General features: G+C 39.0%; 1 protein-coding gene across 3 annotated transcripts in view; it reads right to left on the reverse strand.

The window, feature by feature from the left end:
• Nucleotides 1-19,057, reverse strand: part of SEMA3D (semaphorin 3D) — a 142,334-nt gene that overhangs the window by 50,627 nt on the left and 72,650 nt on the right. For all 3 annotated transcript variants that reach the window (XM_064702973.1, XM_064702971.1, XM_064702972.1), the window contains exons 4-7: nucleotides 14,043-14,105; nucleotides 12,279-12,398; nucleotides 7,855-7,948; nucleotides 4,480-4,608 (exon numbers count right to left, since the gene is read on the reverse strand). In XM_064702973.1, coding sequence (XP_064559043.1) covers nucleotides 4,480-4,608; nucleotides 7,855-7,948; nucleotides 12,279-12,398; nucleotides 14,043-14,105 — 406 coding nt within the window. The remainder of the gene's footprint in view (nucleotides 1-4,479; nucleotides 4,609-7,854; nucleotides 7,949-12,278; nucleotides 12,399-14,042; nucleotides 14,106-19,057) is intronic.

The raw sequence follows: 19,057 nt of genomic DNA on the forward strand, positions 1-19,057 counted from the left end.
TTTGTCCTTTTCATAATGATTGTTACTTTATATTAGCCTTGAGGAATTTTCACCATGAACTCCACAGTACCCATAGAAGAAAAAGGGAGCCCTTGATTCAAAAGTTTGCAGTCTGAGACAAAGGGCCTGAGACAAAATGGGATGTGTTTAAGTGCTCAGTGTGCACCTTTGTGACAGAAGAGTAAATTTATGGGTGAAAATAGTCACAGTGCTGCTTCCATTTTAAACCTTTCTGTCACTAGAGAATGGTGTCAGCAGAAAACATGAAATGATGCAGGCATCAAGATCTATAAATTTAAGTCAGGATTTCAAAACGAGCTTGAGGAAAATATTCCTTACCCTTCAGGGCCTGTAAGGCTACTTTGAAGATTAGATCTCTAAGCATGAATAAATACATAAATATGCTTCTAGTATGGTTTCTTAAATGTGTGGTTAGCAAAATAGCCATTTAAGAGGAAACCTGTGAAATTCTTCTATTCCATGTTTTTGAAAGTCACATCCTTTTTTTTCCTTAATCCACATTCACAGAACAAAACACTGAATGTACGGGGGGTTGAAGATTAAACTTCATTGCTTTCCTTGGCAAGCGAAATGCAAAAATAAATGTCTCAATACCAATTCCTGGAACACATTTAGAAGAATCACTAACTAATTAAAGGAACACCAATATTTAACGATTTTAAATCACAACTGAAAATACTGAAATTGAAAGTTAAATTCGAGCAGAAATACATTGTAAAAGATATGAAGATGAAGTAAAAATAATTAAATGGAAGAGATTATGACCTCAAAAGCACGTAATGTTCTGTAACTGAGATTTTTGTCTCATCTTTTCTAACCCATCTATCCAAAATATAAAAGTGCATTTAAACTAACTGTGAATTAGGCTTTTGGATTCTTTTCATGGGAGAAAAAACTAATTATGATTTGTTTTCCCATAGACAGATCTATCCCCCCCACTATTTGCTTCAGCAGCAGATCTTCCCACATATTAAGCTCATGGCTAGATTGCAAGTAACCAGCCCAGGGATTAATGGCTTCATGAGCTCTGGCAATAGATGGTACATGTGCTGCTTGTGCTTTTTTCATGCGGTCTGATGGGAAAAGCTGATACAGCTGGTTCTTCACTGCAGGGGTGGCTGTTGGTTACCTGCTGGCCATCACCCCCTTCAGTGCAACCTAGGGAGAACTTAGGCTCAGAAAAAGAGACCCACAAAGCAGTGGCTGTGCCAGAGCACAAAGAAATGAAAAAGCAGCCCAAAACAGTGGGAAGCAGCACCTCTGTGTAGCTGGGCTGACAGAAATACATGGTATGACAGAATACAAAGGACAGTGCTTACCTCATTTACCATAACCACCTAGAAGTCAAGCTCCTAACCCATTCTCAGCCAGGTTCACTCTCAGGGAGGGACAAAGTGACAATGAATAATCCTATTTTAAGACAGATTCCTACAATAGGCAGGGTGAGTCACCCTCTGGAAGTGTCACATCACTCAGTAAATTACAGGGGCAAGCAAAAGGACTGAGCTCAGACAGGATGCTACATTTGCTTTTTAGAGCTAAGGGAGCTGAATTCCATCCAAAGTTCACAGGATATAAAGAATTCATTGCCTCCAAGACTTTGCCCTGGAAAAGACGACTAAATTGCTATGAAAAAAGTGAAAAGGGAAAACAAAAAGAGATGAATGCAATTCAAGGAACCCCTCATTCCAGCTATGGCCTTCCCTTCCTACAGAGGAGGGAGGAATGTGCAGCTGCTCACTGGGTGCCTGTGTGTGGGGCTGTGGAGTGCTCTCTGCCCACGGGGCTGGCACGGGGCAGACTCAGTTCCAGTGGGTAGCTTTGCCATCCGGAGAGGGGCCACCAGCCCCACGTGTCCCATCCCTGGGTGAGACAGCTCCAGTGAGCAGCTGTGGGAACCCCAGAGAGCCCAGCCCTGCTCCCCTCTGCTCCAGTGCCACCCTTGCGGGAGGACGAGCACGTGTGAGCCTGAGTCATGGGAAAGATTAGCTGCCTTCCTCCTTCCCCCTCGGCAGAGCTGCTATTCACTCACTGAGATTAGGACATGTCTTAATTATCCAAGACAGAGATGCCCTGCAAGGAACTGGAAGGTATCCCACGCATTTTTCCCTTGTGCTTTGTCTTTACCTCCCTTCCCTCAGGGAAGGATAATTTTGTTTCCAGAAACAGAATAAGACTAAACTTTAAAAATATTAAGGTGCATTATAGCAAAACTTCCTTGGCCCTCTGGAAAAAAGCAAGCTGTACATTTTATGCTTATCCTAAGTAAAACATGAGTCATGCATGGTAATAATTTATTTCCAATTGTACAATTATCCAAGTATGTACAACTTTTACTGGAGGTCTAACACATGCTTGGTAAATGGGCAGTAGAAGAGGGGATTTTCATGAGATGGGAGTTTTAAATCTGAAATCAAGTAAATATTTTCTTTATACCAATATCGGGTGAAAGCACAGAAGTATGTAATTGGTAACATTACACAATAAACTAGAAATATATTGGCCACCCCATGGCTTATTGCAAAAATGATGCCGTCACTTCAAGTTGCACTTCAAATTTTCTCCAACCTTAAAAGGACTGTTTAAAATATTAAAAGCATGTCTATGCCTCTTAGCATAACACTGAATGGATTGTGTTTGTGAAGTCTTAGACAGAATTGTGGCTGTAGGGTTTTATATGGCTGGAAACAAGGTAAACCTGAAGAATATATAGGGTCTTCAGTGTTTATATAGTGTGGGGCAATTTTCACCTCACAGTCTAGCACACTAAAGCTGTTTTTCAGACCCAGACATATTAATATACTGTTCTCCTTAGAAAAGTTTCACAAATACAGATGCTTTAAGTGAAAACAGAATAAATTGTGAATCAATTTAAATGAGAGCGGAAAGGCAGACACCTCCCCCCACTCAAACATTTAAACATTTCTCAAACCTATAGTTTATTCTGTTTTCTTGTACTGTTCCCTTGCCTCAAACTGCTCATGAAGAAACAATAATAAGAGAAAGAAATGTTTGAAAATGTATTTTTAAGCTACAAGTTCTTTTGGACTGGCAGCTGAACCCTGTAATGCTCATCAATGTGGATCTATACTAATGATTGCACCAGATGCTGCTCAGGGCCAAACCACAGTAAACCTTTGGTTTTACCTTATTACTGCATCCCTTAGGAAAGCAGCTGCCCAGCCACCTTTCCATGCTGAGCATCTGCAGGCCATCAGTGATAAAACTGGATATGCAGTTGCATGGTTAATTAGAATTAGAGAACTGACTCCTGGATGGACCCATTGTGGTTCATAGCAGTCCATTTCTTCTCTGCACTGCACAAGAGGTGTGTGGAAATCAGAGATGAGATGGGAGATGTGGGACAAGAAAGACTTTCAGCACAAGAAATGAAAGTGGGATAGGTCAGTGGAGTGAGATTCTTCAATCTCCTATTTGGAAAGGTAAACATGACTTTTAAGTGGCTTTCTCTCCTTATCTCGTAGTAGAAATCCTGGAGTTATGGAATTGCATCTAGATAGAAATTTAAGGCAACAATACAGAATGAAGAGAAGGGATAGGAAAAATTATTAAGGAAAAAAAAAAGAACATTTCCTTTTGTTGAGGTCTCAAAGAGTTAAGAAGCAAAATTATGCTTGTTAGAAGTTGTCTGCTGGGAAGACAACTTAACCCTGTGGTCAGCAGGCCCTGGCCTTACACTGCACCCATAATAGTCACACAGGCATCCTGAGCCAGGACCAGTGTTGCCACATCTTTAAGGACAGTTGACAGCTAAAAGGGGGATGCTTTAATTGAGCAGGGTCAGCTTGTGAGTGAAGTTTTCCATGTTACTCTGTGTGTGGTTTGAGACTGGCTGGGTGCAAATGCAGCCAGTTTTTCAGAGGGTTTACTAGCTCCCAATGTTTTTTAACAGGCAAGAAAAAGCACTGTTTTGCTTGGGAAGCTATTTTAGTGTGCCCTTAGTGGTTTTAAAATGATCCTCACAGCAACAAAGGGTATTTTTCCCCCTAAAAAAGAAAAAAAAAAGAAAAATACCTCCTAGCAAAAAATGTGGGATTTCTAGTCTGTTGTTTCAACATGCTATACAGAACAGCTTCTAACAAGTGATTGGAAAATACAGTTTAAAATATGATTCTGACAAGACTGGATATAGAAGCATTTCAGTCATGATATTGCTTCAGTGGTAGGATTATACACAGATATACACATCAAAGACGGAAACTATGATTAAGTCTTATGCTCCCACTCTTCCCTTAATTAGCATTTTCACCTCTGTGACTTTTCTCAAGTGCATTTCTGTTCCACTGAGCTTTTTTAAAAAAGCCTACGTAATCCAAAGCCTCCATGATACAATATCTATATTTATAGTTACTGGACATATATTTATATAAGGAAGGAGCTATTAACTTCAGAGGCAGGCACAATGCAAATGACAACAGCATATGTTTGGGATCTTACCAGTAAGCCAGTAATGTTCAGAAATGTCAGTTCTGATGTAATGGTGGTCGTGAGAAGGGCCCAGAGAACGTGTCAGAGCAGTGTCTTTGCCAAGGAAATCAGAAGCTGTTCCAGCATAAAGATACTCATCTGCAAATGAAAAAAAAATAGGGTTCCTACAGCTGTGGCATAAAAAAAAGGCTATTTACATTTTGTTGGGTGAACAACACCTGTGTTTAATTGGTCTATAAACTAATTTAATGCTTTAAAATATTATTATTGGGTCATATTTTAATGGGTTTTTCGGTTCTGTGAATTTATTTACTTTTAAATGAGAGTGATATTTGTAACTATATGTCTGAGAAGTAACACAGTAAATGCCTAATTTTCAGATCTTTTAGGTACTCAGGAAAGTAAATTTCCCAGGCTTTAATGGCAACTGGGCTCTTAAGGATATAAATGTCTATTTAATCAGAACACCCTGTCCCATGCACTTGGGAGCCAGGGTAAGGGCATGGCCACCTGTCCATTCCAGCTACTCCCGTGTCCCAGGACTGCCATGGCCCCAATGGCTTTGCTGCTCCTGAGCCAGAAAAACAGAATGGATGCTGCCCCACTGGAATGCTGCAGCCTGGCCCATTCCTGGAGCAAGGATCTCCATCCAACAGTTAATTCACAAAGACAGGAATTCAGGCACAAATTCAGGGAATTTGTGTAAATGGCAGCAATATGGCTACAGACACAAATCCATCATCATTTTAACACAGAGTGCTCTCCCTGAAATAAAGGACACATTTTGCTTGAATAAGGCAGCCAGAATCTGCCTCACAAGGACACTACAGCTGTAACACAGTGCCCTGAGCTTGCTGCAACTGCAGTCACTATTTGCTCTTCTGCCCCTTTTGTGGGCAATGAAAATGCTAAGGAATGCACAATATTTTCTGTTTCCCTTCATATCTCAGTACTTTTCAAAAAGAAAACAAAGAAACAGCATCACTGTAAACCTTTTTTTGTTTTTTACCATATAGTGCATTTTAAAATACTCCTTTTTCTGTAAAATAACAAGCTTTATTTGTTGGAGAGGGTTTTTGTTTTATTTTGTTTAATGAGTTGCAGAAATAAATCCCTAGAATTCATAAAAACAAAAAAGTTCATGTTCACAAATTATAATTTTACAAAAAGCAATATGATATATAAAAATTCCCTTCCAAAAGTTCCTCATCCAGGTTTTCTGATACTCCTGGGTTGAAACATTTCACAAGATCTTTTAGAGAGAAGCCTTTGTTGAGTGTGAATGCAGAATAAATACCATTCAACTCTGATGTTTGTGCTTTCATTTGCGAAAGATGTAAATGCACTTAAAAAAATAAGATCAAGGGAGGGAAAAAAATCAACAAACCAACCCACAACCCATGATCCACAAGCACTTTATTTGTCAAAAAAAGATCTATCATCTTTCTTTTTACCTCATTATTATTGTTACTTCTGTATTATTTCCATGACAGTTGTGGAAAGCACATCTTTCAGACAGCGTGTTGCCTTTGTAAAGAAACAATCGTGCATTCTGAAAGGTATTTGTCATAATGAGGGATGGGCAGGGTAATTGGTGTTTGCTAAGTGACAGGCACTCTGTGATCGATACATCTGAAGGGCCAACAGAAATTCTCCATCCTTGCTCAGGCTCTGCTGACAAGGCATTTTCAGCACTTCTCTCAGCTTTTGGTATCTCTCATTCCAAGTTTCTGTAGCGACCTGGACAGTTTTGGTGAGTGGTAATTTGTGAGGATGGATGATGAACAGGTGATTTTTCAGTCAAAAAACTACTTTTTCAAATCTATCTATGGGTCTACTTGAAGTGATATGTCATCTAGTACTAGACCACTTATTTCTACAAAGAATGAAAATTACTCAGCTGCATTAACTTACATATATGAGTGAAAATATAGTTAGATATTACTTAGCTTGTAAATGTGTAACTGAATAAGAAGTGTTCTCTGAAGGATATAAGTAATCTTTACTGCCATTTGGCAGATTAATAAAAGTAGATGGAGAGAAGTCACATGCCAAGGTTACTCTGCTCATTAATGGCAGGGATGGGAAATGATCTCACCTGAGCTCCAGAGCAGCATTTTACCCATGAACCATACTGCTCTCCTAGTTCACTTGGGAATAAGGTAAGCATCCAAAGACAGACCAAAAACACGTTTTCTGGTCAGGCCTGTAACTCCTTTCAGTGCTCCTTGTACATTATTGTGAAGCACTTGACACCAGCAACAGTCAAAAAAGGGGTAGTAGAATACCCAGACCATTAATTTTATCTCTCTCAAAAATTGTTATGTAGCAAAGTTCATGTCTTAGCTAGCTAAAAGACAGCAGCTTCTTCATTTCACAAGATTTAATAGAACAGTCAGAGCATGACAGTGCTACTGAAATTAGGCAATGCTGTAATAAATCACAGAGTTCTACTGCTTGCATTAAAAAAAAAAAGTTAAATAAAAAGTTAAAGTTTCTGAACCCCATTTTAAAAATAGACTTCACGGTCATTAAAGAGTACTAGGGGTCTCTGAGAAGAATAAGCACAGGCTTTAATCTATTGTTTTTAATAAAGGAAGTCCTGCCCCATCTGTAGGGTCAGAATCACAAATCATCTATCTTATTATCTGAGAATAAAGACTGAACATTAGTCATATTCTTTTTATAACACAGAGTGACCGATACTTCAAAGCACTGTCACCACTGCTCTTTGGCTGCAAATGAAAACGTCATGGTGCTTCACTCTTATCTTGTGTTCATATGCTCGACGGACAAGTTAAATGAAAATTGTCCAAAGCTATGAACCAAACCATGACAAAAGTAGCTCTTATAGTGATTTGAAATGCAGAGGTCAAGCTGACATTCCAAATGTCAGACCACACAGTACTGCGATGCACGCAGCAGGCAGAGTGCACTATCTGCTCCCTGGCTCCCGGCTTCAGAAGTGGCTGCTCGAGTAAATAGAAACCTCAGAAACGTATTTATGGAAATAGTGCATGTCAGCAGACTTCAAAGGGCAGAACATATTGATAATTGCAGAAAGAGGCCCACAAGGGCTTCAAACACTCTCTGTCCATGTGGGTTTTTTTGTTGTCCTCTTAAAGGAGCAATGACTGGGTGAGGGTGAAACCGCCTTCCCACCCGGCAGACAGAGGCTTCACTGCCATTCTAATGCCTCTGTTTGCACTGCTGCCCCTCCAGCTCTCTGTCTGTCTGCAGCCTGAAGGCTTCCCCAGCTCTGAGAGCACAATGGAAACATGACCAGTGCCACAGGAGCTCCAGCAGTGGCATCTGCTGAACTCCTGGGCTCACCCAGAGCCATTGCAGGTCCGAGGGCAGCACCTGGCTCTGGTGGCTCCTTACCTGCCATCACTGAAGCAAATGGCTGCTGGGGATCGAAGGGGCACTTCAACCTGCCAGACTCCAGGTTCTGGGTATCCAAACGGAACACCATCTCCTGAGAATAAACACAAATTCATTATCTTGGTGTGGTTACAGAGAAAAACTCACTCAGACAGCCAGTTCTGCTAGTGCACAAAGTGAAGGTGTGTTAGACCATGCAGCTGTCATCTCAGCATTGACGTTTACAGTCTGTGTCTGTTTCATATCTGGATTTTTTCACTCAGTGTTTTACTGTATCCTGGTCACTCTGTAGTGAAACACAAATCTTAAAAAAAAACAAAAACCAATTATTTTCAGAAAAGAAGAGATGCATTGTTCATTTCTACTCCAATTAAAAGCTGGATTGTACTTAAAAGGCACTGGCTTCTATTTGGGAAAGTGCTGATAGACTGTATTGCAACAGGAGACCCTGAAGGGATTCTGGCTGACTCTGAAATTTCTCCAGGGACTGCTGAATAATGTTCACAACAGACACAGTTCAGACCCTTTTAAAATGAAAGCAACATATGCTCTCTCTTATTATTTTTAACAAGGCTAAAGATATGAGAGATATCAGAATAGTTTCTTCCTTGTAGTTTCCAAATACAGTATGATTAATTCCTGGGCCACAGAACAAGAGCATAGAGGAATATAAAGAAAATAAGTTATTTAAAAATTATTGCCAATGTTTTCAGTGGGCAATCAACAACTCTATTCCTGCAGGCATCCATTTGAAGCTTCATTATAGTTCTGAATTGCCAGCAGGGATTCTTTTACTTGCCCCTTTCAATGGTTTCCTGAAAGTACAGTTAACCTGAAATCCATAGCGAGTCCTGCTGAAGGCAAATTGATAGCTCAGAGGAGTAAAGTGAATTTTCTTCAGGTACAGGGACTCTTCAGAATTGTGCTGACTTTAAGAGAGGGGAGATTTCCTACAAAAGTGCTTTTAACATGTTTTCCTTTATCATGCTTTCCTACCTACAGTGATATTTAAAATCCCACTAGTGCTCAGAAATCTAATCAATATATTACAGAGACAAAAATTTAGAAGCTAGTTAAAAAAAAAAATCAAAGCATCTCCATGATTTCAACAATTAAAAATGGATTAAGTGATTTTAATTATTTTAATTATTCCATATCTCTACCTTGCAAGAGGCCAGGAGAGTACAAATGACAGGCAAGTATGTCCAAAGATGGCCACATAGGATTAGACTTCACAACACATTAATTCAATTCATCCTTAATGCACATCAGTTTATAAATGACCAAACCTTTCTATGTTATTGAGGTGCCTCCTAAACTCTCTAGACTCAGAAGACAAAAGCCCAGGATATTGAATAATTAAGCTCCTTAAGAGAAAAGAAAAATCAATTCCAATCTGAGAACATAAATTCAATTTCCTCCAGCAATCCTAGCTCATAGGGAGTGGAATTTGATCATCAAAATACTTGTTACTTTCCCAAACCTGTGGAATATCATGCAAACCAAATTCTCAGGCTGCTGAAGTGAACATAGCAAGGATAAAACTAAACTAAAAATCAGGCTTTTTTTTCCCTGACAATGCTGGTGTCCCATTGTTCTTTGTTCTAGGATGTGGAAGCCTGAGCAGCTCAGAGAACCCTTGCCTTATCACATGGGAGGAGGCTGTCTGCAAGCCCAGCAGTACTCAGGGGACCAAGGGAGTTACAGATCAACATCAAATATTTCAGACTTCCCCCAGACAAACTAATGGACACTACCAGGCATTCACACAGAATTAACCTCCTGCTTTCACTTCAGGCAAAGCTTTCAAAGAAAAGACCATCCCTTGGAGAGCTGTGGCTAACAGCATCAACCAGGCCAAGCCTCTTCTTCACCAGCCAAGAGAAGTTTTGGCAGCGACTCGAGCAATAACAAGACGAGGACTTTAATCCCCTTTAATTGTGTGATCCCGTTGGGGATTTGTACTGCTTCAAAAGCAGTGGCTGCTGTGGTTTTGAGTCACCTGATCCACAGTGTTTTCCTCTCTGTTTTCATAGCACTGGCACTGGCCAGGAGAGCACTGTGCACCTCCACCAGCAGCTTTCAAAGGTCAGCAGAGCACTGCCTGGCTTCCCACCCTCCATGAGGCTATCTCAGGGCCTGGCTCTTTCAAGCACCCTACATCTTCCTGGAGAGGCTGCTAATTACCCCACACTCATTATCTATTATTATAACCCAAAGATTTAAATTAAAAAAAAAATTAAAAGGTGAGGGATGGAAAAAAGAAAAAATTCTAAGAGAATGGATTTCCTGGCTTCAGTTCCTACAAGGAGACATTTTCAACTGCCTGTCAAATTCATATCACTCTGCCTATCCCCAGCACCCTCCTGCCTTGTCACATTTATCTGGAGAGGCGGTGGAAGGATGGTGGCTGAAGAGTGTTTGGGCCTCTAAGAAGGAAAGGGAAAATATGCCTGATGCCATTCAAGGCTGATAAGTGAGTAGGAGGCTGCAGAAGAGCTGCTCTGCCAGAAGAGGCAGGAGCAGTGCTGAACACTGTCCAACCTACCCCTGCAGCTGAGCAACCAGGAGGAATGTGGGAGAGGCAGGACTGGGGGACAGTGAGGGGATTAGGAAATACAATACCAGGATTCTTCTTCCATTTCCTCTCACAAGGTAATTGGTCATGTCTAGCTGAGACAGACCCCTTGTCTAGACTGGCTGGACTGAACAGTCAGACCAAATCCATAATTTCATAAGGTCTGGTGAAAACAACCTTCACAAATGAAGTAGATGAAATGAAGTAGGGCAATGATAGAGTGAATAAAGAATCTTGCTAATGACCCAGAGGTAAACCAGAGACTTATTTATACTCTTGTTGAGAGCTGTTCTGGTCTATTCAGCTGTGTATTTGATCATTCAGCTAAGAAATCAGCATGATACAAGGGATCTAAAATTTCAGTTGCTTCAATCAGAATATTTAAGGTAGTAAAGCAAAGAAGTCTACAGAATTATTTCACTGTAAGCCAAATTATACACCATATACCAGACAATACCAGGAGCATTAATGGTTTATTAGGCAAAGAACACTACTGTGTAGATTTCTCATAGCTTCAGTTTTCTTTTGCACAGGCAGCCCCTCTGGCTTGGTCATCCAACCCACAGATTGTGGGGTACATAATGAGAGATCTCAGTCTGGGCAAGCATCAATCCCTTTTTTCTTCCATGGGGATCTCCCCTTGATTTCACGTATCAGTGACAGAACAAGGTAGAACAACTTTAAATGAAAGAGGGTAGGTTTAGATTAGATTTTGGGAAGAAAATATTCTCTGTGAGGGTGGTAAGGCACCAGCACAAGTTACCCAAAGAAGCTGTGGATGTTCCATCCCCAGAATTGTTCAAGGACAGGATGGATTGGGCTTTCAGCAACCTGCTCGAGTGGAAAGTGTCCCTGCCCGTGGCAGGGGTGTTGGAATTGGGTGGTCTTTTAGAGCCCTTTCTACCCAAACTATTCTGTGATTCTTATTCTGTTTCAGGTTAATCCATTTAGTAACTTTAGATGTCATTTCTTATACTCCAGAATTTTACCCAGCCTTGAAGAAAAGAGAAAGCTATTGCTAAAGCAGCATAGGAAGCCTGCACCACAGGCAATCAGCCAGACAGGTCACATCTCAACACTGTCTGAGAACAGTGCCAGTGGGATAAATATAGCCAAGGTGTAATGCATATAGGAGTTAAAAAGAGACTTGTGTACTAAGTGGCTGCTTGACACAACATCAAAATTCTTCTGTTTTGGGGGTTAGGTCTCAAACATTTACCACTTAGGATAGAGATTTCTTTGTCACCAGCAAATGAAGACCAATCAGCTGCTAAACTTCAGCTCAGGAATATGCCACGAGTGATGGACACCAACCAACACCTCCTCAGTGACCAGACTGCAACACATTGCAAAGTCCTGAGATGCTGTCCCTGCACTCAGGCTCAGAGACCCTTTTCAAAGTGCTCATTACTCTCATGCACAAGGCACAGGAATCCCTCTGTGGACCAAGGGAATATGTACATTAAAAGACAGAACTACAAGTTTCATCTTGAACTCTGAATGTATGTGCGTAAGGAAAGTATGTGCAGAAATGACTTACTAGAAAGGAAGACATCTGGGTTAGATGTTCTCTTCACTTAGTTAATCACATGGAAGTGTCATTCCAAAGAACTTTGTGTATTAAGCCTGAGGAAAGTGCTTTGTTCAAAAGTGATATGCACATACCGAATGTGAGAACGAGAGTTCCCGTCTGACCCGCAGAATCCACCATTTATCCAGTTATTTATGCAAGCTGCTGTCAGGTCATTTTTTACACACTCACATAGTATTTTCCAATCTATGATGAATGCTAAACAAGATGAGGGCTATTCCTTGACATGTCACACTAGTGAGAAAGTTAAATTACCTCTTTGTGAGTTCCAAGTTCAATGTATCCACAGAGAGGATGAAACGCTCCTGTGCCACAGACATAAACATGTGTCCGGTTGTATGGCTGAAGAACGCGGATAAAATTGGCACATTCTGTCTGTTGGGAAAAGAAAGATAAAGGTTACTTTTTGTATTCTTCTTTTCCACATTACACATTCTACTAAGTTTCAGCCATAGCACTGTTATACTTCAAACTACTGTAGCAGAGACTGTTTACGAAGCAGTTCAAAGCTGTAACAACTACAATTTGACAGTGGCTATCTACCAGGCAGTTCATCAATCAGACTTGCAAACCTAATTCTGCTGTAAGGCTTTCAGCCACAAGAAGCTGTGTGCTCACAGCATGGTTTGGAGGGCATCTGTTCAGCCTCTGCTGTAGCAAACAACACCTGCCAACAACTGGGCAGAGGTCGCAGAGCCACTGGGTTTGTGTGGCTACCAGTCCTCCTGCCTTTGCTTCCCTGCTCAGGGTGCTTTAACACCAAATATTAAATTATTAAAATAACTGCGGTTGGCTGAAAGGCTTCAGCACACTTCCAAGGATATGCTTTGTCTCTGCACCAACCACATCTTACTGGTGAGTTTTACTTGGTCATTTCTGAGTCCAGTGGGCTGTCCTGGCTCTAGCTGGGCTTGGTCCTTGCTGGGAAGCACAGGCAGATGCTATGTGCTCCAAGGATGGTACATGGGCTGGAGGAAAAGGCTTGCTCTATCTTTCCCCAAAATGAAATTAATACAGAAACACAAAACAAGTACTCCAGAGGTACTCCAGAGAAACACAAAATCAGTTCATACTTTCTAGACATCATCCTACACCTAAGTAAAAGTCCAAAACAAGTATTTCCCTCCCAGAACCCTTTCCTTCTTCTCTTAGGATAGAAATAGAACAGCACAAATCCTCCATATAAACTAGTATAAGAATATTCTTATACCAGTATAAGAATATTCCCAGTGCTCAGCAAAGGTGTTGTTGAGGTTTTGACTGCTGTAAATATAATGCTAGCAACAAGTTAGAATAAGTTGAAATTCTTCAAGCAGAGAGCTAGCAGTGTTTTGAGCTGGAGTCTACCTTGGTAACTGATGTGCTGACAGAAATTAGGAGATTTTTTTTGAGAAAATATGAGGAAATTTTATTTTACAGCCGGGAAATGTTTACATTTATGGGGCTAGGCTCTAGACACATGATGTAATCTGTGCTAAGCAACACATATAAAAGTTGTATTGTATACATGTATGTACCTTAAATATACTTCCTAAAGAAAATTTGTGGTTCCAGGGAAAAGCCATTGAGTCTGAGATTTTCTTTTAACCCTAACTGAAGCTGTCTGCAAGTTAAGTTGATTCATACACTGCTCTACTTCTCTGTTTCTTTAAAGAATTATAATGAAGTTACACTCAGGACACTCCCAAGAAAAAAAGAAGCATTTTAATGTGAAAAAAGAGGATTTTATGGAAGTATTGCCTGGTATACATTTCTGAGGTAAGTCCATTCACCTCTCAGCTGCATTTATTACATCAAAGAAAAATATAGCATGATTGCTGCCTGCAATATTGAATTTTTTTTTAAGTATTAATATTTTAAAAACAACAGAAATGTAATTTTTTAATTAAGAAAAAACAATTGGGACATTAATTCATAAAAAGTGTAACAGGAGCTTCCTAATGCATTTTGTGCATTTGGCAACAAGCACACAGATATTAATAAATCACAGCAATAATAAAAAATATATATCATACTTACCTGGGCATCTTTCCCAGCTAATTTACATAATTCTACCTTCTCTTTTGCTGCCGGCCAGTAAATCTGTAACATAGTTAAAATAAAACAAAGATTATGAAGATTATAACCTGTCCTATGACTGATAGAATAATTATAATATGAATTAACTGTTAAAACAGATTCATGCATGTTGAAAGACCTTGCCTGTAAATTGAAAAGAACATGTCTTCAAATACAAGATTCCATTACAAAAAGTTAAGAGGTTTTAAATCAACCCCCTGATCTTTGTTTATTTCTTCATTGGCCACTTGTACTTTTAAAAAGCATTCAGTTGATCTGGCCAGGGCACCTTGTCACCATTATGTGTTTCCCTCAAAGTTATGATGAGCCAAATCATCTGGAAACTAAGCTGATTGCAAAGCCAGGCAAATTACATTTGTGAACAATTTAGACCAGTGGATTTGGCATAACTGTTATAAAAAAATACTTAGCTCTTTCTGCCAATTTTCAGATGAAAATAATTGAGTTCAAAAAACTGAGGATTGCTAAAGGGAAATTTGTAGAACAAAAAGTACATTTAACAGAAATCAACAGTGCATGGTTTAAAAATGTCACCCATCAAAATTAACTGAGTTTACTGAGAAAATGAAACAGAAGTTTAGAGTAGAATCATGGACCTTGGATAAGTGGCATTAAATGTTGACACAGTTTCTCTTTCTTTTTTAAGCTGCCCTGAAGGATTCTATAAAATAGGTTTTAATGTAGATGAATCCCAATGGCAAAACAGTATCACTTACTGTACTCTAAATTATGTTAGTGAAGAAATATCAATGAACAACCGTTCAGGTTCTGTTTAATTGACTTCAATTAAGCAGTCAAGACTGGATATGACTTAGTGTTTAATTCTATTAAATTTAAAATAGAAGCTAAATACAAATTCTCCTACAATCAATCACGTAAAAATGGGTATTTTGTACTTCTGATTATAACAAGATGAAACTATTGTTATATTTCATAACTAACAGTTATGAGAAACAAAACACCACAAATCACACTAATTTTTAGACAAATATTGATTACACATTGCTTCAAGTCTCAGGTACCAGTCAGTAGGTCATTAGCAGTCACAGATGCTTTTGAGTAGTCTCCAATCACTCTTTACAAAATCTTATATAGCAAATATATAAAAATGAAGAATTATTGTAATAGGCATCAGAAATAAAAACATCATCAAGGAAGGATGCACAACCTAATGGCATACAAGAAGAGTTGGCTGTTGTCACATTCCCTTTCACCCAGCTCTTGGCACCTTGTAGGAAGTGGTTTGACATACACAGGCTCAGTCCCACAAGGGTAAGGAAAGCAAACAGCCAGTGTCCTGTGTCAAGTACCTTTATCACTCCCCAAAACCTACACTCACTGCTTCTCTCAGTCTGGAAACACTTTTGATTCTACTTCTCCCTCTTGCATTCCCAGTGAAAATGGATGTACTGGATTTCTGCAAGGCAATTAATTTCCTCTCACGTGAATCTAGTTACCTTTCTGATAAAAACCTCTTAGTATAGATAAAGTAGTTTAAGTTACTTAAAACTTAACCCTCTACAACAATATTTACATGGAGTCAGAGATAAGACAGTGTAACAGCATTGCAGCACAACTTTGCTTTCCCAGAGCATTTTCTCAGAATGATGTGGTCATAGCACCCAGGTATGAAAATGCAATCTGAAATCAGCTGTGCCAGGGTGTGTAGGTGGCACAGGGCACAGTGCCAGGAAGCACAGAAAATACTGGGAATATCAAGAAAAGCTGGAGATACATCCAGTCTGGTCTCTGCCTGGGCAGAGTGGGATGAGCCTCAATAGCAACACAGGTTAAGTTTAAGAAGAAAAGCTGATGTCAAGCTACCAGTGAAAAAAAAACTGATGAGAAGGAACGGATAGAGAAATGTAAGATCATGGATCTCCAAGCACATGTAGCCAAGGAGATTTGTCTGAGCTTTCAGCTCTCTTGTGCATAAACTTTATGCCCAATTCTGCCCAAGAACCCTGAATCATTTACAAGGAAGCCTGGAGGCCAAGGGGCTTGGGAGATGTTTGGCCAAGGTTTAATTATCCAATTAGGCAGACAAGACATCCCTTTGCAGGCTTTTGAACATGCCCAGCTCTCCTTGTCAAATACACAGAAGAACCAGAGGAGTTAAAAACAGAGACATCTGCTTCAAGGCATCAGAAGGGTTAATGGACTTGACTTACCCTCAATTCTTCTACAAATTCCTTCATGGGAATTAGTGCTTGTCCTACAAGGCTGAAATCCACACACCCCCACTTCTATGGTAATTGACCATAGATAATTATATTAAAAAATCAATTGTTTTACTCTCTAGTTACTCAACAGCCTCAGTATTTAGCATTATATAAGGCCACATTAGACAATGAAAAGTGAAGCTAAGTGATCCAACTTGAAAATCAATTTGCAATTATATATGGGGTAGTAAAAGTGATATTTATTTGCTTTATATCTGAGAAATGAGAGGTTCCCAGAAACTGTCAGTTCTAAATTGTAATAGATCACGAAAATGACATAATAAATAATGAGTTGATGTGCTGAGTAAGAAAGCATAAACCTCATTTTTTATTACAGGACAAGCTGTGTAACAGTACCACAGGTCTGGGTCCCTCAAACACTGACACAAATAATGTTACACATCCGTTTGGACTTTTCTGTAGGGGGTGAAATTAAGTTTTACTATTATATTTTATTCTGATGAGCTACTTAGTTTTACAATTTCCCGAAAAAGTAAGAACACATGCTCCTGTAGTTTCTGTTATATTTAAAATAACTGAGCTTTTAAATGGTTTGAAGTTTTTAAATTGGCTTTTTTTTTCCTATTTACATGCTTTATTCACAATGCTAACAGCTTATTAACAAATTCTTTTTTTTTTCCCAAATTCCTCAATAAACAAAACCTTCAAGGAATGGGAACAAAAACCAGATAACTAGGCACTATATATTAAAGGCGACAACAACCTTGACTTAAGTTATAATCATTTAGTGTTACAAACAGTAAAAATTATATATTTAATATATTTTATGGTTGCATCTGTATTTGAAATGTATGGAGAAATCTTAGAACAACTTAGTGGAGTTACTGAATTTAAGGCAAGAATGCAGCCAGTTGGAATATGTGAACTATATACTTAAATAGGATTCTTTTCTTAATCTTCAGTTTATTTTCCTTTTAAAATAACCGTATCAAAATTCCAAAGGTTGGCTACTGTCATGATTTCCAGCTTTTATCTTCTATTGCCCAATTAAAACAAAAAACAATCTTACCATTACTTTTAAATCATTCTTCAAATATTTTCTTAAATTTAGCAACAGGAAAAAAAATTAAATTCTCCTAATAAATGAAATTTAATAAGCTCTCTTCTATCAGAGAGAAAGGATACCTCCCAGGAGTACAAAATTAAGCAGTACATAAGCGTAGGACAGATAAGGTATCACTTTAAAGGGTAGCTGGAAATTGATTTCTGATTAAAACAAAACATTTAAAACCACAAAGGTCTTTTCCAAATCAGGAGCAGCAGGCTTCTAAAAGTAACATTTGCCTGTCCACTGAATACACATTTTTAGTATAAGAAAGGAATGAAAAGGAAAGTAATTTTTTTTTAAATGTGTATTATTTATATATATATATATAAATTGGTATGTGGATGACAAATATATATATATATATATATACACACACACAAATATATGCACATGTGTATATACTTGTGTGTGCATATATATATATATATGTATAAAAAATATATGGATCCACCCTTCTCATTCCAAAAGAGCTTAATTTCAGCTGCTATCTGTCATGAATTAATAATATTGGTATTTTACTCATTCTTCAGTATCTATCTTTCTCTATCAGATTTTGTTCCTAAGCTAATAAATATTTCAGACTATAAATCCTTAGAAGGGATTCTCAAAAATCAAACAGTGAAGTCTGATTGTGTTGTGTAAAATGTAAAAATGTTGTGTAAAATTTCAGTTTTTTCAAGAGTCACTTCTAATTAACCTTCTAAATCTAGGATGGTTCAGGACTTCATAAACTGAGTGGAAAATGCTATATGATGTCACAATACAAAAGAAGATGATCATAAGCTACCTAAACAATTAAAAAACCCATTGGTCTTACTTCATATGCTTGTAAGGTTTCAGAACAAGTTTTTAGCTAGGGAAGAAATAATACAAGTTTCCAATGAAAATGGAGTGTGGTAGAGAAGACAATATAACTTCGTAAACAGATATTGGCTCACTCTCATACTGCACTTTAGTAACCCAGCTGAAGTACATTAAGGTGCTAGAGCTGCTCTGCCTCATACCTCCACTTAAGTATTTACTAAATTGTCTCATGGAAACTGATTAGCTCAGCTGCAAAAAACAAGCACTAGTACAAGAAAAAAAAGAGATCTGATAAGTAAAGAACTTGAGGTATAAAGTTACTCATGAAGCCCCTCAAGGAACAGAACTCATCCTCTTTCATGTACTCTTCAATAGCCTTGGTAAAAACCCAGAACACTGCCACAACCCATGCCAGTGACAGAAAGTTGAGAGGCACCATTAATACACGTGGAGTTAAATTATGCAGAAAGAATCAAAGGGCTCTGAAGACCAGAATTATAAACAGCCAGAGGAAATCGGTATAAACTGCTCATAAATAAATATATATCAGATTGTGGATTTTAACAAATATTACGTCTGAAACACTGGAGCAACAAGGATCTGTTCCACAGCAACAACATTCCTAAAGAAGTTGCATGAAGTATCCCAAAGGGCCACTTAGAGCAGCTGGGTTATGAAAGGAATAACTGCTCCATGAGGTAGGTGGTGCTGATAGCAGGGAGTGAGACCCATTGACCAACGTGACTCCCTCCAGTTTCAGGTCTCCAGGACAGCCACGCTCATGCCAGCAGCCAGCGCTTGGGTGCCCCATTGAGGCTCTTGGCTTCCAGCAGCCCTGGGGCTCTCACAGGAGCCTCTCC

This window comes from Zonotrichia leucophrys, chromosome 1A (genome assembly GCF_028769735.1).
Source record: "Zonotrichia leucophrys gambelii isolate GWCS_2022_RI chromosome 1A, RI_Zleu_2.0, whole genome shotgun sequence".
NCBI lineage: Eukaryota > Metazoa > Chordata > Aves > Passeriformes > Passerellidae > Zonotrichia > Zonotrichia leucophrys.